At 34.2% G+C, this 20,016-nt stretch overlaps 1 protein-coding gene across 1 annotated transcript in view; it reads right to left on the bottom strand.

The window, feature by feature from the left end:
* The window catches only part of defl (Integrator complex subunit 7), a 301,189-nt gene that overhangs the window by 169,862 nt on the left and 111,311 nt on the right, over nucleotides 1-20,016 (bottom strand). The window contains exons 10-11 of the mRNA XM_090407701.1: nucleotides 19,701-19,819; nucleotides 11,533-11,629 (exon numbers count right to left, since the gene is read on the bottom strand). Of these exons, the coding sequence (XP_090263827.1) occupies nucleotides 11,533-11,629; nucleotides 19,701-19,819 (216 nt within the window). The remainder of the gene's footprint in view (nucleotides 1-11,532; nucleotides 11,630-19,700; nucleotides 19,820-20,016) is intronic.

Here is a 20,016-nt window from a genome sequence, read left to right as displayed (position 1 = left end):
TCAAATTACTGAAGGGTTTCTATAAAATTAATTCAGAAGATATTTTTGAGAACAGGGCTGGTTGTGGGAGGACTAGGGGACATCCATGGAAACTGGGCAAAAGCGTGGTTAGTAAAGGTGTTAGAGCTGGGTTCTTTACTTTTAGAGTAGTGAATGAGTGGAATGCGCTCCCTGAGTCTGTGGTGGATGCTGTGACAGTGAATGAGTTTAAGGCGAGGTATGATAGATACTGTATGAATGTCAAATAGTTGTGATGAATATGATTTGGGGCCTCCCTCGATGAGTCTAATGACTCCCTGGAGTTGCCCGTAATAATAGTAATAATAAAAAATATTTAGAGGGTATTTTAAGAATAATATCTTTTTTTTTACTAGATGAGTTACGAGCAGGAAGAACAGAGGTTATGTCAACTTATAGATGATGCTTTGACAGACAAGGAGCCATTTTAGCAGAGATGATGATAGTAAAATTGATTTAGAATTAGTCAGTAACCATGAGTCTGATACAGAACAAGACTGTGATGAAGAATACAAAAAGGAGCCTTTTGCTTGGGGTCTGTGGGATCCCACCTTACCACTTTTGTTACGTTTTCCCACCTCACCAGTGCCGGGTTAAAATTAATCACAGGTTACTTTCAGTTTATCCAATTTTTGATTTTTTACTACCGTTTTACGGCTCATGGTGTATACCTTTTTTTTCTTATTTGTATTTCCAGACAAATAATTTTTTTTTTCAACATGGCAGCCTATTGCTTAAGATTGCTTAAGCTGTTCTTTTATCTTTTGGGTTGTTGCAAATGAAATGGCCGATTTTAAGGACGATTGAAAAAGAAGAGAATAAAAAGAAGAAGAATATCTGTTTAATCAAAGTAATCTCCAGCAGCATCAATGAACTGTTGCCAATGTGTGGCAAGGTCATTTATACCACATTTGTAAAAATCAGTGTCTCTGGAAGTGATGAAGTCCTCCACTGCCTGAGAAATTGATGCGTCGTTGGCAAAGCATTTCTTGGACAAAAAATGGCTCAAGTGCTGGAAAAAATGGTAATCTGTTGGGGAAATGTCAGGAGAGTATGGAGAATGAGGCACAATTTTGTATCCCAAATTGTTGATTTGCTGTATGGTTCACATCACAAGTTCTATTCACAAGTGCTGGTTGCTTAAGGCACAATTTGTCATGCATCTGCCGCATATCTGTACAATATCGAGCTGCATTTATCGTTTCACCTCGTGGAAGGAATGAGTAGTGAATAACACCAGCAGAAGACCACCATACAGTAAACATCTTCATTGGATGCAAAGGTGCCTTTGGAGTCCTTCCTGGAGCGTCCTTCACTCCCAACCACTGCGACGAACGTGTGCGATTGTCGTAAAATATCGACTTCTCATCCACAGTCACAATTCGTTGCAGGAACCTTTCTTCTTAATTTCTTAAGAGAGAGGAGCACACTTCTAAACGCCGTGCTTTGTTTTCATCAGCGAGTTCTTGAAGCATCCACTTGTTGAGCTTCCTTACTTTTCCTATTATTGCCAAGTGCTGTGAAACAGTTGAGAAGTGTATATTTAGTGTCTGGGCAATCTCTTGTACAGATTGTTGTGGATCTGATTCAATTAAATCCTTTAATTCATTCGAATCAAAGGAAGAAGGACGATGGCCACAAGGTTCGTTTGTAGTCTCAAATCTCCTGAGTGAAATTTTGCAAACCAACAGCGAGTGGATCTCTCATTAGTTGTTCCTCCACTGAATGCTTTTATTGATGTTTTTTACTGTAGCCGCTGCAGAATTTCCCAATTTGAACTCGTAAAGGTATAGCAACCTTAATTGACTGGGTTCCATGATTGACTTGATGTCAGTAGTATTCAATGTTTAATGCTCGTTGAACGAAACAAATACTACAATTGCACCACCCATGTGTGACGCTGTCACATGACATAAAAAATTTGCATATATCTCAGCACTTGCTTTCTTCAGCAACCAGTAGAAACCTGACAGTCATTCAATGGCCATTTCATTTGCAACAACCCAATATTTTCTACTCTACCTTTCATGCTGACCTCATTAAATCTACAACTCTGATTTTTGGGGGGGTGTTTTATTTATACTTGTAGTGGAATATGTGTAGTTGAAGCCTTTCTTCTGTGACAATAAATGACTGAAAACTTTGCAAAAAATTAAAAACTACTGACTTAGGAGTTCAAAAAAAGTTACTGGGGGACCAAATAAAAATTTTAAATTTGTATATAAAAGATACTCTTGATGGTGTCTATAAGACAAAACTGGATTTCAAACTTGGTCCCATTCTGTTATTTTCACATCTTCAGCCCAGAAAGTCTTTTGAAAATGAAGAAAAATGCAAATTTTTTTGTCACATCTTTCAGCATAATTTAGTACGCCCATATATCAAAATAATTTTTTAGAATCACGTGGTTTGTCATGCAACAATAGCCAATGAAAAAGTAAAAAATAAATGATTGAATATTAAAAGAAAGAACTTTGTTAATCTGACTAACCACAAACATGGTTTTGATTTATTTGCAGAGTGGCAATTTTTTAATATGAGTGCATGTGATGCTGGGGAAACAAATAAACAGTTGGTCACAAGGTCGCAAGCCTTCAAAGGATTACTGAAAACTACATGCTGCCAACACAAACTATGTTGTTCAACTTCTGTAGCAACATTGTTGGTACAAAATGTTTATTTTTCTATCTAATGAAGACACTGAACATGAAAGCAAGCTTCTAAAAAAAAAAAAAAAAAAAAACAGTTTGAAAAAATGGGGAAAACTGACAACACAAGAATGTAGCTATCTGCCACTATTCTGCTTCACAGGACTTTCACAGTGCAGTTACTTGAGCATCCAAAGTCACCTTGACTGAATGATTATGTCTGCTATGTTCATGATAGTAACTATTAAAAGTAAAATTGACAACAAGATCTGTCAGGGGTGGGTGGGGGTGGAATCTACATTTAAATGGTGAGTACTAGTTATTTTTATTACCTAGCAAAATAAAATTATTTAAAATAGAACAAAATTTTTATAAGCACTTCAAACTGTGTTGCACATGTTCTTTGCAAATGCAATATAAATAACATTGATATCATGGTGAGATTACCAGTATTTAAAAAAAAAATTGAATTTCTTTAATGTCATACTCTACTTTTACATTAATATGTAAAAGTAGAGTATGACATTAAAGAATATGGCAAATATGTAAAAACCCTTTCAACATGGAATTGGCTTACTTCACTCAGAAGGTCCTAAAAAATTATATCTTGGTAAGTGGATGTACTAAATATGCTAAAATAAGAAAAAAAAAAAAAATCTTAATTTTTCAAAAGGCTATCTAGGCTGGTATTTTCATCTCAAAGTGGAATTTGGGAATATGTTCACTCCAACACACACACACACACACACACACACACACACACACACACACACACACACACACACACACACACACACACACACACACACACACACACCACATCCAACTTCAAATCTCTTGGTCTTTGATCTTGATCACCACGTGTTCTCTATTGCCACTAACCATTCTGGATGTTTTCTTTCTTTCTTTAAACATTGATTTTTGCAGTTTTCTTAATAGTATTGTCATTTTTCTTTGAGATTTTAATATTCACAACTCCAACTGACTTTCTTTTACCAAGTGGATCTAGCATTTGGAAGTGCCCAGGCATTTGCTATCAACAATGATCTTACACAAATTGCTCACATCCCTATCAGAATGCTAAAAAAAAAAACCTACTCTCCATATACTCTAGATCTCTTCCCCACTAAACTATTTTAAGTATATTGTGAAAGTTGTTTGTGCTCATGATTTCTTCTCCAATGGACAACAGTTAGACAGCTACCACCATCCATATTTTGTCTGACAACATCTATTTGCCTGATTATGCCAAGTTGTTGTGTAGCTTTTTCAAGTACTGCTCATCTCAACTTTCCTAATCAGATTCAAAGGCTGGAGTGTGAATATTTTTGCTGTGATATATCATGCTAAAGAGTACTAACCTTATACTTTCCTGATTTTTAATTCCTTAGGCTGAAATTATCTGTACCAAATCCATCTGCATCTCGATCACTTTCCTAATGCCATCGACCATTCCTAACTGTCTGATTTCCTCTCTTAAATGCTTATTTTCTTCAGTCTAGAAAGATCATCTTCCTTGGGGATTATAATGTTCACAACACCAACAGGCTTTTCTCTTCCAACAGCACAAATCAGGCAGGCAGAGATGCTGAGACAATTACTATCTTTATACAAATTGTTCACATGCTGACTCAAATATCAGATAATCCTAATCATTCTCCAAACACTCTGGGCTTCTTACTTACTTATTAGTAACCCTTCTAAGTAACCCGTGAATAGTGTTTGTCCTTTAGGTAATTCAAACTGTAATCCATTGAAGTATTTATCCTACAGCATAGTCAGAAATTAGTCTACATGCAATCTATTACTTAGAAAGGTGACACATTCTTATAATTATACTACCACCCAATTTCTCTTACTTCAGTTCTCTCTAAAATAATGGATAGAACCATCACCGTTCAACTCCTATGCTACCAAAAGCGCTCAATTAATAAATGATTGCCGGTATGGATTCTACTATTGTCAATCAGAAGAGGATCTGTTATTTATATCACTCATTTCATCAATAGTATGAAAAAATTCAGCAAGTCTCAGGTGATCAATACTAGGTAAACTCCCTTCATTTGACCTATCTCATAACTTCTGCAACTGAACTGTTAGCTTTTCACGTGGACATAAATGTGCCATTTGGAAAGGAAGGCATGCTGTGCTGAAGTGCAATAAAAATGCATCCAATGTGATTAGATAATGAGGTGAAACAGGTCACATACACCTATCCTCTACACAGCATAACCAGATTGTTGGTTTATGGGTAGCTGTGCTGAGTGCTCTGTTTTCCAGAAATTCCATAAACTGGCTGGGTGTATGTGTTGTTGTTGGGAGGGGGGGGGGAACCCATTGCAGTTCCAACTAGCTATTGGTATATTTTCCTTTTCCATGAAAAATAAATATATGGTAAATTTGAATAATTCAAATATGTTGGGGATGGGGGGGGGGGATGTGGAATAGGGAATTTATTGTTTATTCAAAATCTTAGAAATCCAAATTACTTATCAGAATGAATAAGTAGACTAATGAAGTTTTCCACTGTATACCCCCCCCCCCCAATTGCTGGAATTGCTCATTACAAATTGAAATAGACTGTTGTGCATTGTCTAAGCCCTTTGCCTAATTGGTAAGCAAGGCAAAATTAATAATTTTGCCTTACTGGCATAAAAACAGAAAAAATATTCTTCTATACTTTGTTTTGAAAAAATAAAAATAAAATAAATTAATAAAGAGATTGTTAAGAATAAAATGCAGTTCTAAAATCATGTCCCATTAAGAAGTAAATGCTTAGAAAAGGAATAAATTTAATGCTAGTGCTGATATTATTATGTATCATTTTTGAAGAAGCTTTATCTTTACTAGCATTTTTCATAAGGAAAAAAAAATTTATAACATGCTTACAAGGTACAGGCAAATCAGCTATCAGAACACAAAATTTACATACAATAAATACTGTTAATGGTAGTTGTGTGTAATGGGAGAGTTAAGTAGGGGAGATGGTAAGATGTGTGCGGCAGCTTGGAGTAGAGTGCTCTTCCGTGATGAGTACTTGGAGACACCTTGGAGATATCACATAATAATAATAATGATAAAATGTATCGCTAATTCTCATGTGAACAGTTCAAAAATAAATTATAATCAAAAATATCTGGAGTTTAAACAGTTGGCTAAATCCCACACCTCGAAAAACTAGCCAAACATCTAAGTAACTTTTTTTTTCCTCCAAAAAGATGATTAAATCAAAAGCTGCAAAGGTATTTCTACCAGATGATTTATAATTTTTTGATAATAAAACTGAAGCTGAGCTTATGATAAATTGTGCAGTCTTCTCTGATGGTGATTAGGTAGAATTATCGTATTTTTCCATGTATAAGACGAACCCTACTTTTTCAAACCCAAAATTAAGAAATCAATATTTTAAACATAAAACAGAACACATTTGATATTTTTTTAAATATTCAAAGTATATTTAGTAATTAGGTAATATTTTTAAAAGATACATACTAAGAAATTATGCATCACTCTCATTTTCTTCATTGTTTTTTATTTTCAGACATTTTTATGGGCTAGTACTCAAAATATTTTTAATGCATTAACTTACCCCACCAATGAGTTGCAGATGTATGAATGCTTTCAGAGTTGTGATTGGTTTATTCAGAATCAGCTGTTAATGACATCAATCAACAGAGTTAACAAAGACTAGTGATTGGCGGAAGCCTATTCGTGGAGACAAGGTACCGGCAGTTTCGCCACGGCAACTATAGGTCTCTCAACCGGTTACTCCCCCCCCATGTATAAGACGACCCCCCCCCCCCCCCGATTTTTGGTCTAAAAATTTTAGGAAAAAAGTATCGTCTTATACACGGAAGAATACGGTAATTTTGAGAAAATTACTGTATCTGCAAACAAAAGAAATCTGATTCTTTTTTATTAAAGGATGAAACAAAAATTTTTAATATAATATTTCATCCTGTCAATATAGGGAGGGATAATGATAATGTCTAGGGCTCTTTAGTGTACTTTCTGTAAAGTTTTCTTTCTTTTACAACAGTGGTGAGTAACTTTAGTTTACTTTCAGCATAGCAGATGTAGACGTGTGTGTGTGTGTGTGTGTGTGTGTGTGTGTGTGTGTGTGTGTGTGTGTGTGTGTGTGTGTGTGAAGACACCCATGAAGTGAATGGATGTTTGAATGAACATAAAAAAAAAAAAATGCAGAATCTAGTCTCTTGGACAACAATATCGAATGGGATAGTCAATTCAGTATGTAAAAGTGTTGGAGCCATAAGGAGATACTAAAGTTTCTATAAGGCTGGAAGTATCGGAAATAGGAGGGAGGAATTTTTGGCATTGGTTAATGAAATCCTGCCAAAAGTAATGCATCAGTGAGACTTTGCTAACAGCAGATAATGTAGTTACAGAGATAGAATCTGATGGATTTACACTGGTGCCCAAAAGGACAAACTACATTTTTACCTGTATATGAAATAATTTTCATGACTACAAACAAACGTGGACATAGATAAATTTATTGTTAGCATGCTAATAAATTATATTACACAAAATAATGTGTAATAAATTTCATACAAATTAAATTGCAATACATTTTTGGAAAGAGTTACAAATTTCTTAAGAACACAGTTAAGGAATTAATGTACAGTGCTTACAGTAAACTATGCAGAGAGACATTTCAGTATGGAATATGTCCACTCCCAAACTGTGATGCAGTTCTAACAATGTCGTACCATGCTTAACACCAAGTGATTCAAAAGTTCTTGAGGCAAACTAACCACTCATTCTTCAGAGCAAGGATAAGGCCTTGTTTGTTTTCTGGAGGAGAATTTCAAGCAGTAATGCGTCTCCCTATTGCATCCCATATGTATTCTACAGGGTTGAGATCTGGGTAGCATGCTGGCCACTCAATTAGATTAATATCCTGAGCTCCAGAAGTATCCAGATGTACCCACCACTTGTAGCTGGGTACATCCATTAAGCATAATGCAACTCATGGCAAAGGTGGTATAAGTTCTCATACTTGCCTTAGTATCCCATAATGCAAAACACATATCCTTGCAGAGATGTATAATGCTATGCATTAAGGGAAGGGTCACTACCCAGACAGGTTTCAAGCTTTATTGAGGTTTCATCAATGGGAGCCAGACCCAGAGGTGGTGATACTAAGGTGGAAGTAATGGAGAAGTCATATTTCCATATGCCAGTTGCCAAAAGGTGTCACACCTTATTATTAAAATTCTCTGGATTAGAGATGAGTTGATGGAAGTTTTTTTTCACTTAGCTATGCTACCAATTATATATTTGGTTTAATCCTTTATCCAAGTGTAAGCAAACAAAGTTTGCACCTGAAGTATTTTCAGGACTGGGGCAATTCATGGCAAAGGTGGTATAAGTTCTCGTCACTTGCCTTAGTATCCCATAATGCAAAGCACATATCCTTGCGGACATGTATAATGTTATGCATTAAGGGAAGGGTCACTACCCAGACCGGTTTCGGCCTTTATTGAGGTCTCATCAGTGGGAGCCAGACCTAGAAGTGGTGATACTAAGGTGAAAGGAATGGAGAAGTCCAACTTAGTATGGGTTTGGCTCCCACTGATGAGGACCTCAATAAAGGTTGAAACTGGTCTGGGTAGTGACCCTTCCCTTAATGCATAGCATTATACATGTCCGCAAGGATATGTGCTTTGCATTATGGGATACTAAGGCAAGTCACGAGAACTTATACCACCTTTGCAACGAGTTGCCCCAATCCTGAAAATACTTCAGGCGCAAACTTTGTTTGCTTACACTTGGATAAAGGATTAAACCAAATATATAATTGGTAGCATAGCCAAGTGAAAAAACTTCTATCAAAGCATAATGCCTCCCAACACCAGGACCCTAGCACAGCCATATTATCTATCCCTTTCAAGAACATTCTTGCATTGTTAAGCAGTACTACTTACACGAAAGATCACACATCATATAAAACTAAGGAAATACTAAAACGACTCTCATCTGTAATGAGTACATTAGCCCCATTTGTGTCTTGTCCAACTTTTATGATACAACACCACTGAAAATGTGTTCTACGATAAGCTGTGGATAAAGAGACACAAACTACAGGCCTTCTGGTGTATAGGCCTACTTGTCGCAGATGTCTTACCACAGTTCTTTGAGATGTCTGCACACCTGTGCTTGAATGGAGCCAGCTTGCAAGCTGACCTGGCATGGTGGGTGTTGATTATGTTCTGCTGTTATAACCAAAAATCTGACTTCATGCTCCATAGTGAAGTGAAGGCGGCCTCTTAGCAAACATCTGGAACACACATTTCATTGGTTTTAAATGCTGCCCAGATCCTGGACAAAATGATATGTGAGATTCCAAACTCTTTGGCAATATTAATAATTTTTTGGCCTTCTTCAAGTTTTTCAATAATTCTTCCTTAAGTGAAATCATCTAGATGATGTCTTTGCAGCATTACAAGAATCCAAATTTGCAACGCTATTCCTTCACAAAAAGAGTTTCCTTCAAACATAATTTGCTTAGTGCAGCCTTTTGCCTTTTATATTGTTTAGTGTCAGTGCCAGATTCAAAAATTTGAATGTGTGCCTGCTTTCTACTCAAAATCGTCAGTTATACAAATTGCCACAAGCTGATTCATCTGAATTTGTGGTTGTAATCTTCAGAAATAGTGGCTGTCTTTAGCTTTTGGATGCCAGCATAATGTTTTCAGAAAAGACAGAGTAGACAGGAGAAGGGTGGGGTATATTATAATGGTGATGATGATGATGATTATTAATGAATTGTAGCCAACAAGAACAGGAGTCAATTGGGTAGATGGTAGTTCTTTTGAGGCAATCTTGAGTGAGATTGAGGATAACAGAACAAAATATAAAACTGGTTGGTGCTGTAGCCACAGGGCACCAGGGATGCCCCGTTATTAATTTAGCATACCATGTACGTTCTGTGGAATGATCCCTATGAGAATAGGTTGAAGGTGTGTGGGCTGCAAAGTTTGGTGATAAAGAGGTGACATGATAGAAACTCATAAGTTATTAAAATGGTACTATAAGACTGACACAAAACATATTTTTCAACACACGAGGAATAGAGAGAACTTGGTCACTGCTAAAAGTTGTGTAAAAGTGTGGTTAGTAACTAGATATTTTGCTAGATAAAACAACTAGATATAAAAGAGCACTGATATTTTAAAATAAAAGGTTGTGTTTAAAAAAGTTAAATTTCTTTTCCACAGTTGAAAAGTACATGTTTATAGTATAGTAATTTGGCAATAAATTATATTTATTCACAAGAGTTTGAAGACCACTGGCCTAGTGCATAATGCATTGCCATTTTCCAAGATGGTGATGAATAGTGATGCTATCTAATAGAATTTCTTGATATATTATTATTATTTTTATTCACACCTGACCTCCATGCAGTTACTCATCATGGGAGGTACACACTATCACACACAAAGTTTATCCAAGTTGTGCCTTAAACTGATTAAATATGTCTACATTCACAACACACTCAGGCAATGTATTCCACTCACTCACCAAACACTCTTCATGTAAAGAACCTATCCTCACTCCTGTGCTCAAACCCTCTGTATACAGTTTCCAGGGATGGCCTTGTGTTCTAACCCCCCCCCCTCCCATTCTAAGAAAAATTTCTTCCATGTCAACCTGATAACAAGCTCTGACTAACTTATGTCTCAATCATATCCATCCCCCCTTTCCTCCTATTCAAGAAGTTTTGTAATTTATATTCTTTCAATCTGTCTTTATACTCCACATTCCAAAGACCACTGACCACTTTTGTAAATCTTCTCTGGACCCTTTCTAGCATATCTTCATCACCATGAAAACCAGGTGATCAAATCTGTGCACAATAATCCCTATGAGGCTTGATGCCTTATACAGTGGAATCATAACCTCTTTATTTCTGCATGTCAGGGTCCTTCGCATCATTGCCATTATCTGATGTGATGACTTCACAACTTGTGCTATGTGGCCCCTGAATTTCAGGTCCTTGTTTCAGGTATGATGAATACAGTATCTTATATATAAGTGAACTGCAAAAAACTAACTTAAAAAAGACACACAAGTATTATAATGCTTTAGCTTAAATATTACAAATGGTCTAATGACTGGCACCAAGTGCAGAGTAATTTCAGCAACACTGATTGTTTGCATTTACAAATTATCATCAACTACTGTTTCTGGAAAACAGGCACTTTAACATGTACACCATCTCTATACCATTATCTCTTAGTAACAAATAAAGCATCTCGGTGAACATTAACAAATCACAGACAAGCATTAAAATTCTCAAGTCATGAACCCAAAACTAGTTATTATGCAAAGACAATTGGATGTCACAATATAAGTTTCTCTGTAAACACCGTTTACAGAGAAATACTGTAACAATGTGTTTCCAACTAACTATATGTAACTTATTAACTTATCAGTTGGTAAGTTTCATGTAAGTCCATTGACAATGAAAACTTTTTTTTTCCTCTTTGTTATTCGGGAAAAATTGCTTTTCATAAATATTTCTTAAAAAGAAAATAATAATAATAATTATTATAACCTCATGCCAGTTTCTAGTTTCTTCAAGTCCTTCCATCTCCACCACTAGTATATTAGAAACTGAAAATGTTTCACGATGTTAGAATCACTATTAGACACTAGCATAAATTCATCTGCCACAATCTCACATCACTCATACTGCATAGCATGGTTTGTTCATCTCATCTACTGTTTTTCTTTGGGAAAATCTCTCTTCATATGTATTTTCTAAAAAAAAAAAATTATAACTTATTCATACTAGTATTTTCTTTCTCCCTTTCTAACTTTTTTAAACTTGTCTACTTACCACTACTGTTTCCCACTAATGATCCTAGAGTATCAACAAACTGAGTGCAAAGTTCAGGATTCACCTCACAAAGATTTACAGCACACTGGAAGCAGTGCTGGATGAAGAAAAAATACTTTAAATGAAATAAACATTAGATTTCATTTTATAAACAAAATGTTTCAAAATTTATGCACCTTTTTAAATAACAGATACAAGATATTATAATGGAAAGATATCAATGTTTGATGATTAAATTACATTGAAAAGACAATGCAAACTTTAAGTTCAGATTAAGTTTTTCAGGTTCTCATAAGCATTTTAGCAAAGGCCAATAATTTAATGCAAAATATGTTCCTTATTTGAGGAAAATATTTTGAGGAAAAAAAAAACATATTTTCAAATAACATGAAAATATGTTTTTTTCTAGAAAGAGATAGCCAGAATTTCATTGACTTTCTCTTTCACATGACCATAACAAGAATGTCAATGTTCACTCTAAAGACTCTTAGAAAACAGTATGTTATAGTGAATTTCCGTTAGAATATAGTAGCTTTAGAATATAACTGATAATGTAAAGCTATGGATAAGATTTTTGTTGTGTGTTATAATAAATGAGCAAGTTCAGTAGAATGGTGTACAGGTAACCCTCGTATAACACGGTACTTATACAACGCGGTTTCAACATAATGCGGTCTACAAATTGTAGTATCCTTCGTTGAACACGGTACTTATACAACGCGGTTTCAATATAAGACTGTCTACAAACTGTATTAACCCTTTATCTTTTCATACATTTTTCAACGCGTGACTTAAAAATCAAATTTTATCTTCGTTAAATTTACGTTTGCCCGTATCGTGCATGTACTTATAAGTAGTGAATTTATATTTGGGGAAATACCCTTTAGCACATATGTACATCAATTGTTTACCGTATGAAGTGCTTATTGTTGAAAATTGTGTTCATTTTCTGCCAGGAAAGTGCATTAAAAATCATAAGTGTGTTAATCTCAAGCTGAGCATTTTATTTTTTGGTGAGTTACATACAACATGTAATGCTTTTTTTTATGTAAAAAATTTATTTTTATAGTAATGGCCACTTAGAGCACTTTTGCGATATGGTTGAAAATGAAATTAGTGTATATTAATCGATGGGGAAATAGATTTAAATGAGGAGGAACTCATAACAATACAATTAATAGATGACGTCAAACCAAATAGCGGGGAAAGTTCTGCCAAAGATTCTGATTGTGATGAATCCGTTAAAGAATTCAGTTTAAAGAAATTAGCACAAGGATTGAACTTGGCAAGAAAGTTATTTTATGGATAATGATCTCTTAATGGAGCGATCTGGAAAATTCACGAGATAATTGGATATTTGTTTAGCTCCGTATTGAATTTAATAAAAAATTGCAGCACAGTGGTAAGCAAGGTCTTATTACTGACTTCTTGATAACTAAATCAGCTTAAGTATGCAATGAGAATTATACAAATGATGTCCAAGAGATTTCAAGTGATGACGACGTCCAGCCACTTGTAAATAAAGAACATCTACAAAATGTTAGTTTTGAAGAGAGTGATGACAATTAAAATATACACTTTATTTTATTTTGCTACATTTATGCATTATGTGCAATGAAGTTTACGTACAATTTGTATTTTTATAAGTTTATACTATGGATTTTGTTTCATAGTTTATATGTTTTCTTAACTTACATGAATTACCTGAATTAAATAAAAATATATTTTTGTTAGATATGTCATTGTTTATATAATCTTTAAAAAAAAAAACGATTTTGGAACCTAACCCTACTTTTTCTATGTGATCTGAGTCTCGTATAACACGATTTATATAACACGGCATTTCTATGGAACCTAACATCCGCATTATACGAGGGTTACCTGTTTTGTTCCAACATTTGATATGACAGCTGACTGCATTTTTCTTGGTTACACTGTTCATTAGATGATATTTGAACAAAAGCATTTCTTCCAGGCTGCATTGATTCAAGGATCAAAGGATAAAGAATATATAATTTTTCACTTATCAACAAAACAATCATTCTGCTACACTCAAGTTTCTGTATCTATTCTACTTGATATTTATTGAAAGATACCCATATTGAAAGATATAGAAAGATCTTGATAAAATACAGGTACATCATCCATTTACCAGCATCCTTGGTTTCCAGAGCTTTGCCACTTATTATTTTTATTATTACTATCTCGCCCCCCCCCAGACCAATTGAGGTCATGTATTACTAATTCATTACAACTCTGACCCACTAATTCTACTTTTCCCATGTCTCTAAAAGCACTATGGACCTAGAAGCTTAAATATTAAATATAAATTAAATGTAAATAAATACATTAGTATAAATGACACAGTGCTATTGTGTCACTATTTTTATCAGGATACAGAACAATATCAATAATTTCATAGCCAGTATAGTGATGAACAACACTGTCTCTTCCTCAGTGTTCATCCACAGCTAGATTTTCTTCATTAAGTCTACTTGCTATACCTTTAGAAGTGGTTCATATAACATTTTGCATATTCAAGCAACTCAAGAAACAACTTGTCATTTCCTTTGATACATCAAATCTTACAAAGTCATTGCAACATTTTCATCAGGAAAATTATCAAATGTACAAGTGTCAACTTCTTCACTTGTACCTTCTCCCAGTCACTAGCATGAACCAAAGCATTTCTTTCAATGTTCAATTCTTTAATAAACATCTCTACAGGCTTTTCAGCATTTACATGCAACAAATATTTCATGAAAAGGAAGTGACACTTAGCCTTCACAGAGCAAAATATTCCTTGTTCTTAAATAAGGGATACCATTTGGTGGTAAACATTATAAACATTTTTCCTACATAGAAGTTCAGCTCTGGGTAAGCTGAACAGTTGTCGTGAATGAGGAGAAATTTGCAAACTTCTGGTAAGCCTACAAAATGTGAAGCATACCTCAGGTTTTCCAAACCATTTTAACATAATCTCGGTGGTAATCCAGCAATTTTTATTTTCACATTAGGCTAAATTTTAATGCTTTTTTTTTTCAAGGCCCTAGGATATCTAGCTTTTCCTAACACCAACAACTTACATCTGTACATGTTTGCTGTTTTTAGCACCCTAAGATAGCATCCATAGATTGTCTGAATCCTGTGTGACTTTCTTTGTCCTCTACTATTAATGTCCTTTGTAATGTGCAGTGCCAATATATTACAGTTTTATCAGGATTATACAGTTTCTTACACTTGATTATACAGTTTTTATCAGGATTATAGAATTCTTTACACTTGATTATATAGTTTTATCAGGATTTTATACACTTGCTCAGGAGGACTGGTGCATTCATCAGCTAAAAGTTTACCAAATTCAAATTTGTCCACATACTCATTTACACATAGATCCTTCATTGTTTGCAGACTGTTTTTCATCCCACACTTTATGGAGAAAAAATTCCATGATGCTTCTTACACCTTTGAAACCATCCTTCACCACAGTCACACTTGCACTAATTAAGCAAGCATGTAATTAATTAATAAAGTGCATTTGTGGCGGCCTAGTAAACTAGTCAGGTGGTCGCAGGAATTTCAAGTGCATTCTCATAATTTTGTGGAAAGGCAGCTGGAGTAGATGATATTCAACCAGAAATGCTTAAGTATGGAGGTATAAAAGTTTTGCAGTGGCTACATTGCATAATTCAGATGGCCTGGTTAGAAGGTAGAATTCCCATTGATTGGAGTAGAGCTCTCATAGTACCCATCTATAAAAGAGGGAAATAAAACTGAATGTGAGAATTACAGAGGAATTTCTCTACTAAGTGCTCCAGGTAAGATTTATGCAAGCATGCTTGAAAAGAGGTTGAGAAAGATTGTGGAAGTGAAACTTGGAGATGAACAAGCTAGGTTCAGGCCAAACAGAGGTTGCCAAGATCAAATTTTTACTTTAAGACAAGTAGTTGAGAAATCATGGGAATATGACAAGAATCTGTATTTAAGTTTTGTAGATCTGGAAAAAGCATATAACAAGGTGCTCAGAAAAAAGTTTTCCAAGACACTACAATTATATGGGATGAATGCATCATTATATAGAGCAATTGTCTATATTTAAGTTGTCATTCAGCAGTTAGAATTGAAGGAAATGCAAGAAGATGGTTTGATGTAAAATCAGCAGTAAGACAAGGATGCACATCATCTCCACTCTTATTTATCATCTATATGAATCACATTATGAAAGAAAGTGGCATCAAGCCTGATATTAGAATTGGAGATGTCAAACTTAGCTCTTTGCTGTATGCAGATGATGTACTTCTTAACAAATCTAGTGCAAGTCTCCAGGATTCACTAACTAAATTGAATAACAGCTATAACAAATTTGGCATGAAAATCAGCAATAAAAAGACCAAAACTATGATAATAGGTAGAAACATTGAGCATTTCATCTGCATTCTGAATGTACATCATATAGAACAAGTTAAATATTTCAACTATTTAAGCACAGTTTTCAGAGAAGATTTTTTTTTTTTGACTAATAAATTTATATGGAATAACAGAGAAATTAGCCAAAACACCAAACTAACAGTATAGAAGACATTGTTTAAAACAGTTTTAAGTTATGGATCTGAGAGTTGGGTTAGAAATAAAGCACTTTATCAAAGACTAGAGACCACAGATATGGTTCTGAGAAAAATTAGAGGAGTAAACTGATGGCATCAATAGCAGAATCATATTAAAAATTAAGATATTTAGAAAGGAACTTGACATTATTAGCATCCAAGAATGTGTCATCAGAGCTAATCTAAGGTGGTATGGCCACTTAAATAGAATGGGTGAAGAAAGGTTAGCAAAATAGGTGTTTAATGACAAGATGGCAGGAAAGAGACCCAAAGGAGACAAATGTCTAGGTGGATTGATACGGCCAGAAGTGTGTTAGAAGCACGAAATCTTAGATATGACAATACTGGAGTGCGCACAAGTAATAGATTGATTTGGAGGAAAATTGTTGATAGGAAATTAATAATAATATAAATTTGGTCATGTAGTGCTGTCATAATGATCTGAACATGCCTTGGAGGTATATATCAAGAAATTGATGATGATGATGAAAGACAAACAAAACATGCAGTGACAGAACAGTGGTAGAAAATAGTCTAGAGGAATATAATTAGAAGTACACATCAATGCTTCACATTGCCAGAAATGGATTTATTTTCTTTTGTTACAATGAAACAAATGTTTATTGTTCTGAAAAAGAAAAAAAAATAATAAAAATAAATATGTTAATGAGTTTTAATCTAACTTGATTATTTTTTTATAGAACCTTTTATTTCACCTTACTGAAAAATAAGTAATGACAGTAAAATAGCTTGAAAAGAGATTATAGGAATTGGCAAAAAAGCATCTGGAATGAAAATATAAAGGATTATATGGTAATCTACCATTTATCTGACCACACTGGGTAGGCAATTGGGCTGCACCAAATATCGGTTTTGCTTCAGTATTCAGCCGGTAACCCAATTCAGTTGGGTTAGAAATAAAGCACTTGATCAAAGATGATCAAGTGCTTTATTTCTTAAGCCAGCCAAAGCAGAAAAATTCCTGTTACATGAGTCATCACAAACACAAGGGATCAGCAAAAGCCTCCCCTTATCTTGCACTATCATTCAAGTAGATGGGTTTCCAAGGTTAATGAGTAAACTTATTCCACAGTAAAATTTCTCAGAAACTATCTTTTGGCACCTTATTCCTTGAGTTTTTTTTTTTTTTTTTTTTTTTTTTTTCAGAAATCAGAAATATTTAGAAACCATACATATACTACTCCTAAAAAAGCTGAAAAATTCCTTTTCCTAGATCCTACTTTATCACAAATTCATTTTGATTATTAAATCCATAATTATTCTGTATGTTTCACAATTTAGTTCTGTTAATGTTTTTATTATTTGAAAAAGTGCAATTTTTTTCCCAATTTTTATGCTGTATTTTTAAATGCAATGTCCTCCATGAAATTAAATGATAGTTTTATTATATCAAAATGTACGATATATGGATTCATCTATATTTTATAGCCAAATATAAAAAGTGAAGTTTCGAAAATTTACCAGCAAGTTTATAAGAATAAGACTGAATTTGGAGTTGCTTGGCTGCACTATTTAAACAACATGAACTCTACCCACAATCTGTATATTCACCTTTTTTTTTTTTTTTTAATGCATTGAATAAATTTCAGTCTGAAATACCAGGCTTCAAAATGACCAAGTTAAAAAAAATTACAAGTGGAAGTGAAGACAAAAGCTCATTCAACTGTAACTTAGCTATGTCAGAAAGTTAAGTTTATCATAAGTGATCTTTAGGTGGTTGCGCAATAAAATATTAAACTATAGAGCTGATAAGCATGTCTTAGATAGTGTAATATACAATATTACAGATTCATCTATAGTTTATAGCAAAATGTGGACTAAGCAAAAGTAAGAAATGTAGTAAAATTTTCTAACTTTCAAAAATTTACTAGAAAGTTTCAGAAATTTATGTTCTTACAAATTCTGGTAAATTTTCAAAACTTTTAGGTTTCTTTCTACATTTAGCTATAAAATGTGAATGTACCCATATATATCATTTATTTCAAATGATCTCAGCTCTATACTTAAAAATTTGACAGTTATTATATTTAGGGAAAGCAAAATTTTATTTTCGTTTTTTATCGAAGAGACTAAAAATATTCATTTTAGCAATGTAAAATAAACAGAAATAGGAGATATTAAAGATACATGCTTATTTCATAGCCAATAGAGAAGAGAGCGCTTATTCTCGTAAGCTCTCTTATGAGAATAAGATAGCTTATAAGAATTAGCTCTTCACAATCCTCGGCACCAGAGTTGTCTTAGCTTGCACTACTTACAAAACTTTTCAAGTTTCTTAAGTAGTGCACCTCCAGGAAGTCCAAAGACTCATTGAGGGAGGGTACCTACTCTACAACTCTCTGTCTAGACCACTCAATCTGCTAACAATGAACCACAACTACACCAACACCATCTACTGCCCACCACCACCAGTATTTTCACAAACATCCATGCCCATGGTGAGATTCGAACCTGCAGCCTTTTAGCTGGAGAGTGGATACAGTACCCACCACTCAGCCAACCAGAATTGATCTGTTTATTTTACAACATGAAATGAATGTATTTAGGATCTTCTTTGATAATTACTCTTAAGTACAGTTCCACATTCAATACCAAAACAATAAAAATTTGATATCTCTGAAACAGAATTGTTTTGGTATTGAATGAGGATTCTTGTCATTTTAAAGTTTCTGCCTGATCTCTGATGAGAACTGACAGTTCAAAACAGCCATCAGGCAAGTGAAACCCCAATCAAAAGAACTAATAAAAGGCAAATATATGGAAGCCTTGGCAGTGCAAGCTAAAAACTTCAATGATGAAGGTTGTATTCTCATAAGCTCTCCAGTCAATTTTCATATGAATATATATATATATATATATTCATTTATTTTCGTGTGGTTACATGATCTGGTGAAGTATCATTACACATTGTTTAACCTTTCTTCATTCTGCAATTTGGCCGAAGTGTTGAATATTCAATCGAATAAGTAATTAAATTTTAAACACTGCGAATTAAATTTCATAAACAAATGTGTTGAACAAAAAAATAAAAACTCATTAAAAATTTTTAATTAGACTATTTTTTCATCAAAAGACTTGCTTATAAAGTTTAATTCAGTATACTTCGGCCAAATCTTGCTTTGGCACATCTGTTGTAGCAATTTGTCATTCTGGTAACTGAAGTGTTGGATAATTGAAGTATACTTAACATGGCGTTGTACAAGAAGTTGGTTAACATGCAAGGATCGGTTAATTGAGGGGCTATTGTTTTGAAGGTTGAATAAATAGTAGATTACTGCGAGTGTGCATGAATCTCTGCCAAGAGAGGTTGCAAACCTATAGAACTTTTGTGGACCAAGGATTGGATAAACTCTAGTGCCCAAACACACTTATTTAAGTGTCAAATTGGCCAATGAAATTCATCTACCACCTAAAGACATTCACAAACATTATGCCCACAGACTGGGAAGCAGCAATGCTATCTGCTTGCCAATCAGGCCAGCAAGGTCCTAAAGGATAATAAGTGGCAAATAACACATTATACTTACAAATGTCATTACGTACCCTAAGAGCATCCTTGTGTGTAGCTTTATCACTCTGGTTTGTACATGCAATTAGTAGCAAAGTTTCAACAGCACTGGATGCTTCTTGCATAAGGTCTATTCCTTCTATTATAATATCCTCTGAAAAGTTTAAAAATTACAAAAAAAAAGTGCAGATAATCAATACAAGCTTTGTGCACCTAATGCAATATTCAATTATGACCTTAATATCATTATTTTTTTCGGAAAACAGTAACTTAAATAAGCATAACATTATATCATTATTTGAGAAGTACCTTCAAGGGACATGTAAGACACCATAATAGTAGTGCATAATA

Source organism: Typopeltis vanoorti, chromosome 17 (assembly GCF_054136105.1).
Source record: "Typopeltis vanoorti isolate ZY-2024b chromosome 17, IOZ_Tvanoo_1.0, whole genome shotgun sequence".
Lineage (NCBI taxonomy): Eukaryota > Metazoa > Arthropoda > Arachnida > Uropygi > Thelyphonidae > Typopeltis > Typopeltis vanoorti.
The sequence above is the reverse complement of the archived record's forward strand: the minus strand, read 5'-3'. Positions and strand labels throughout refer to the sequence as shown.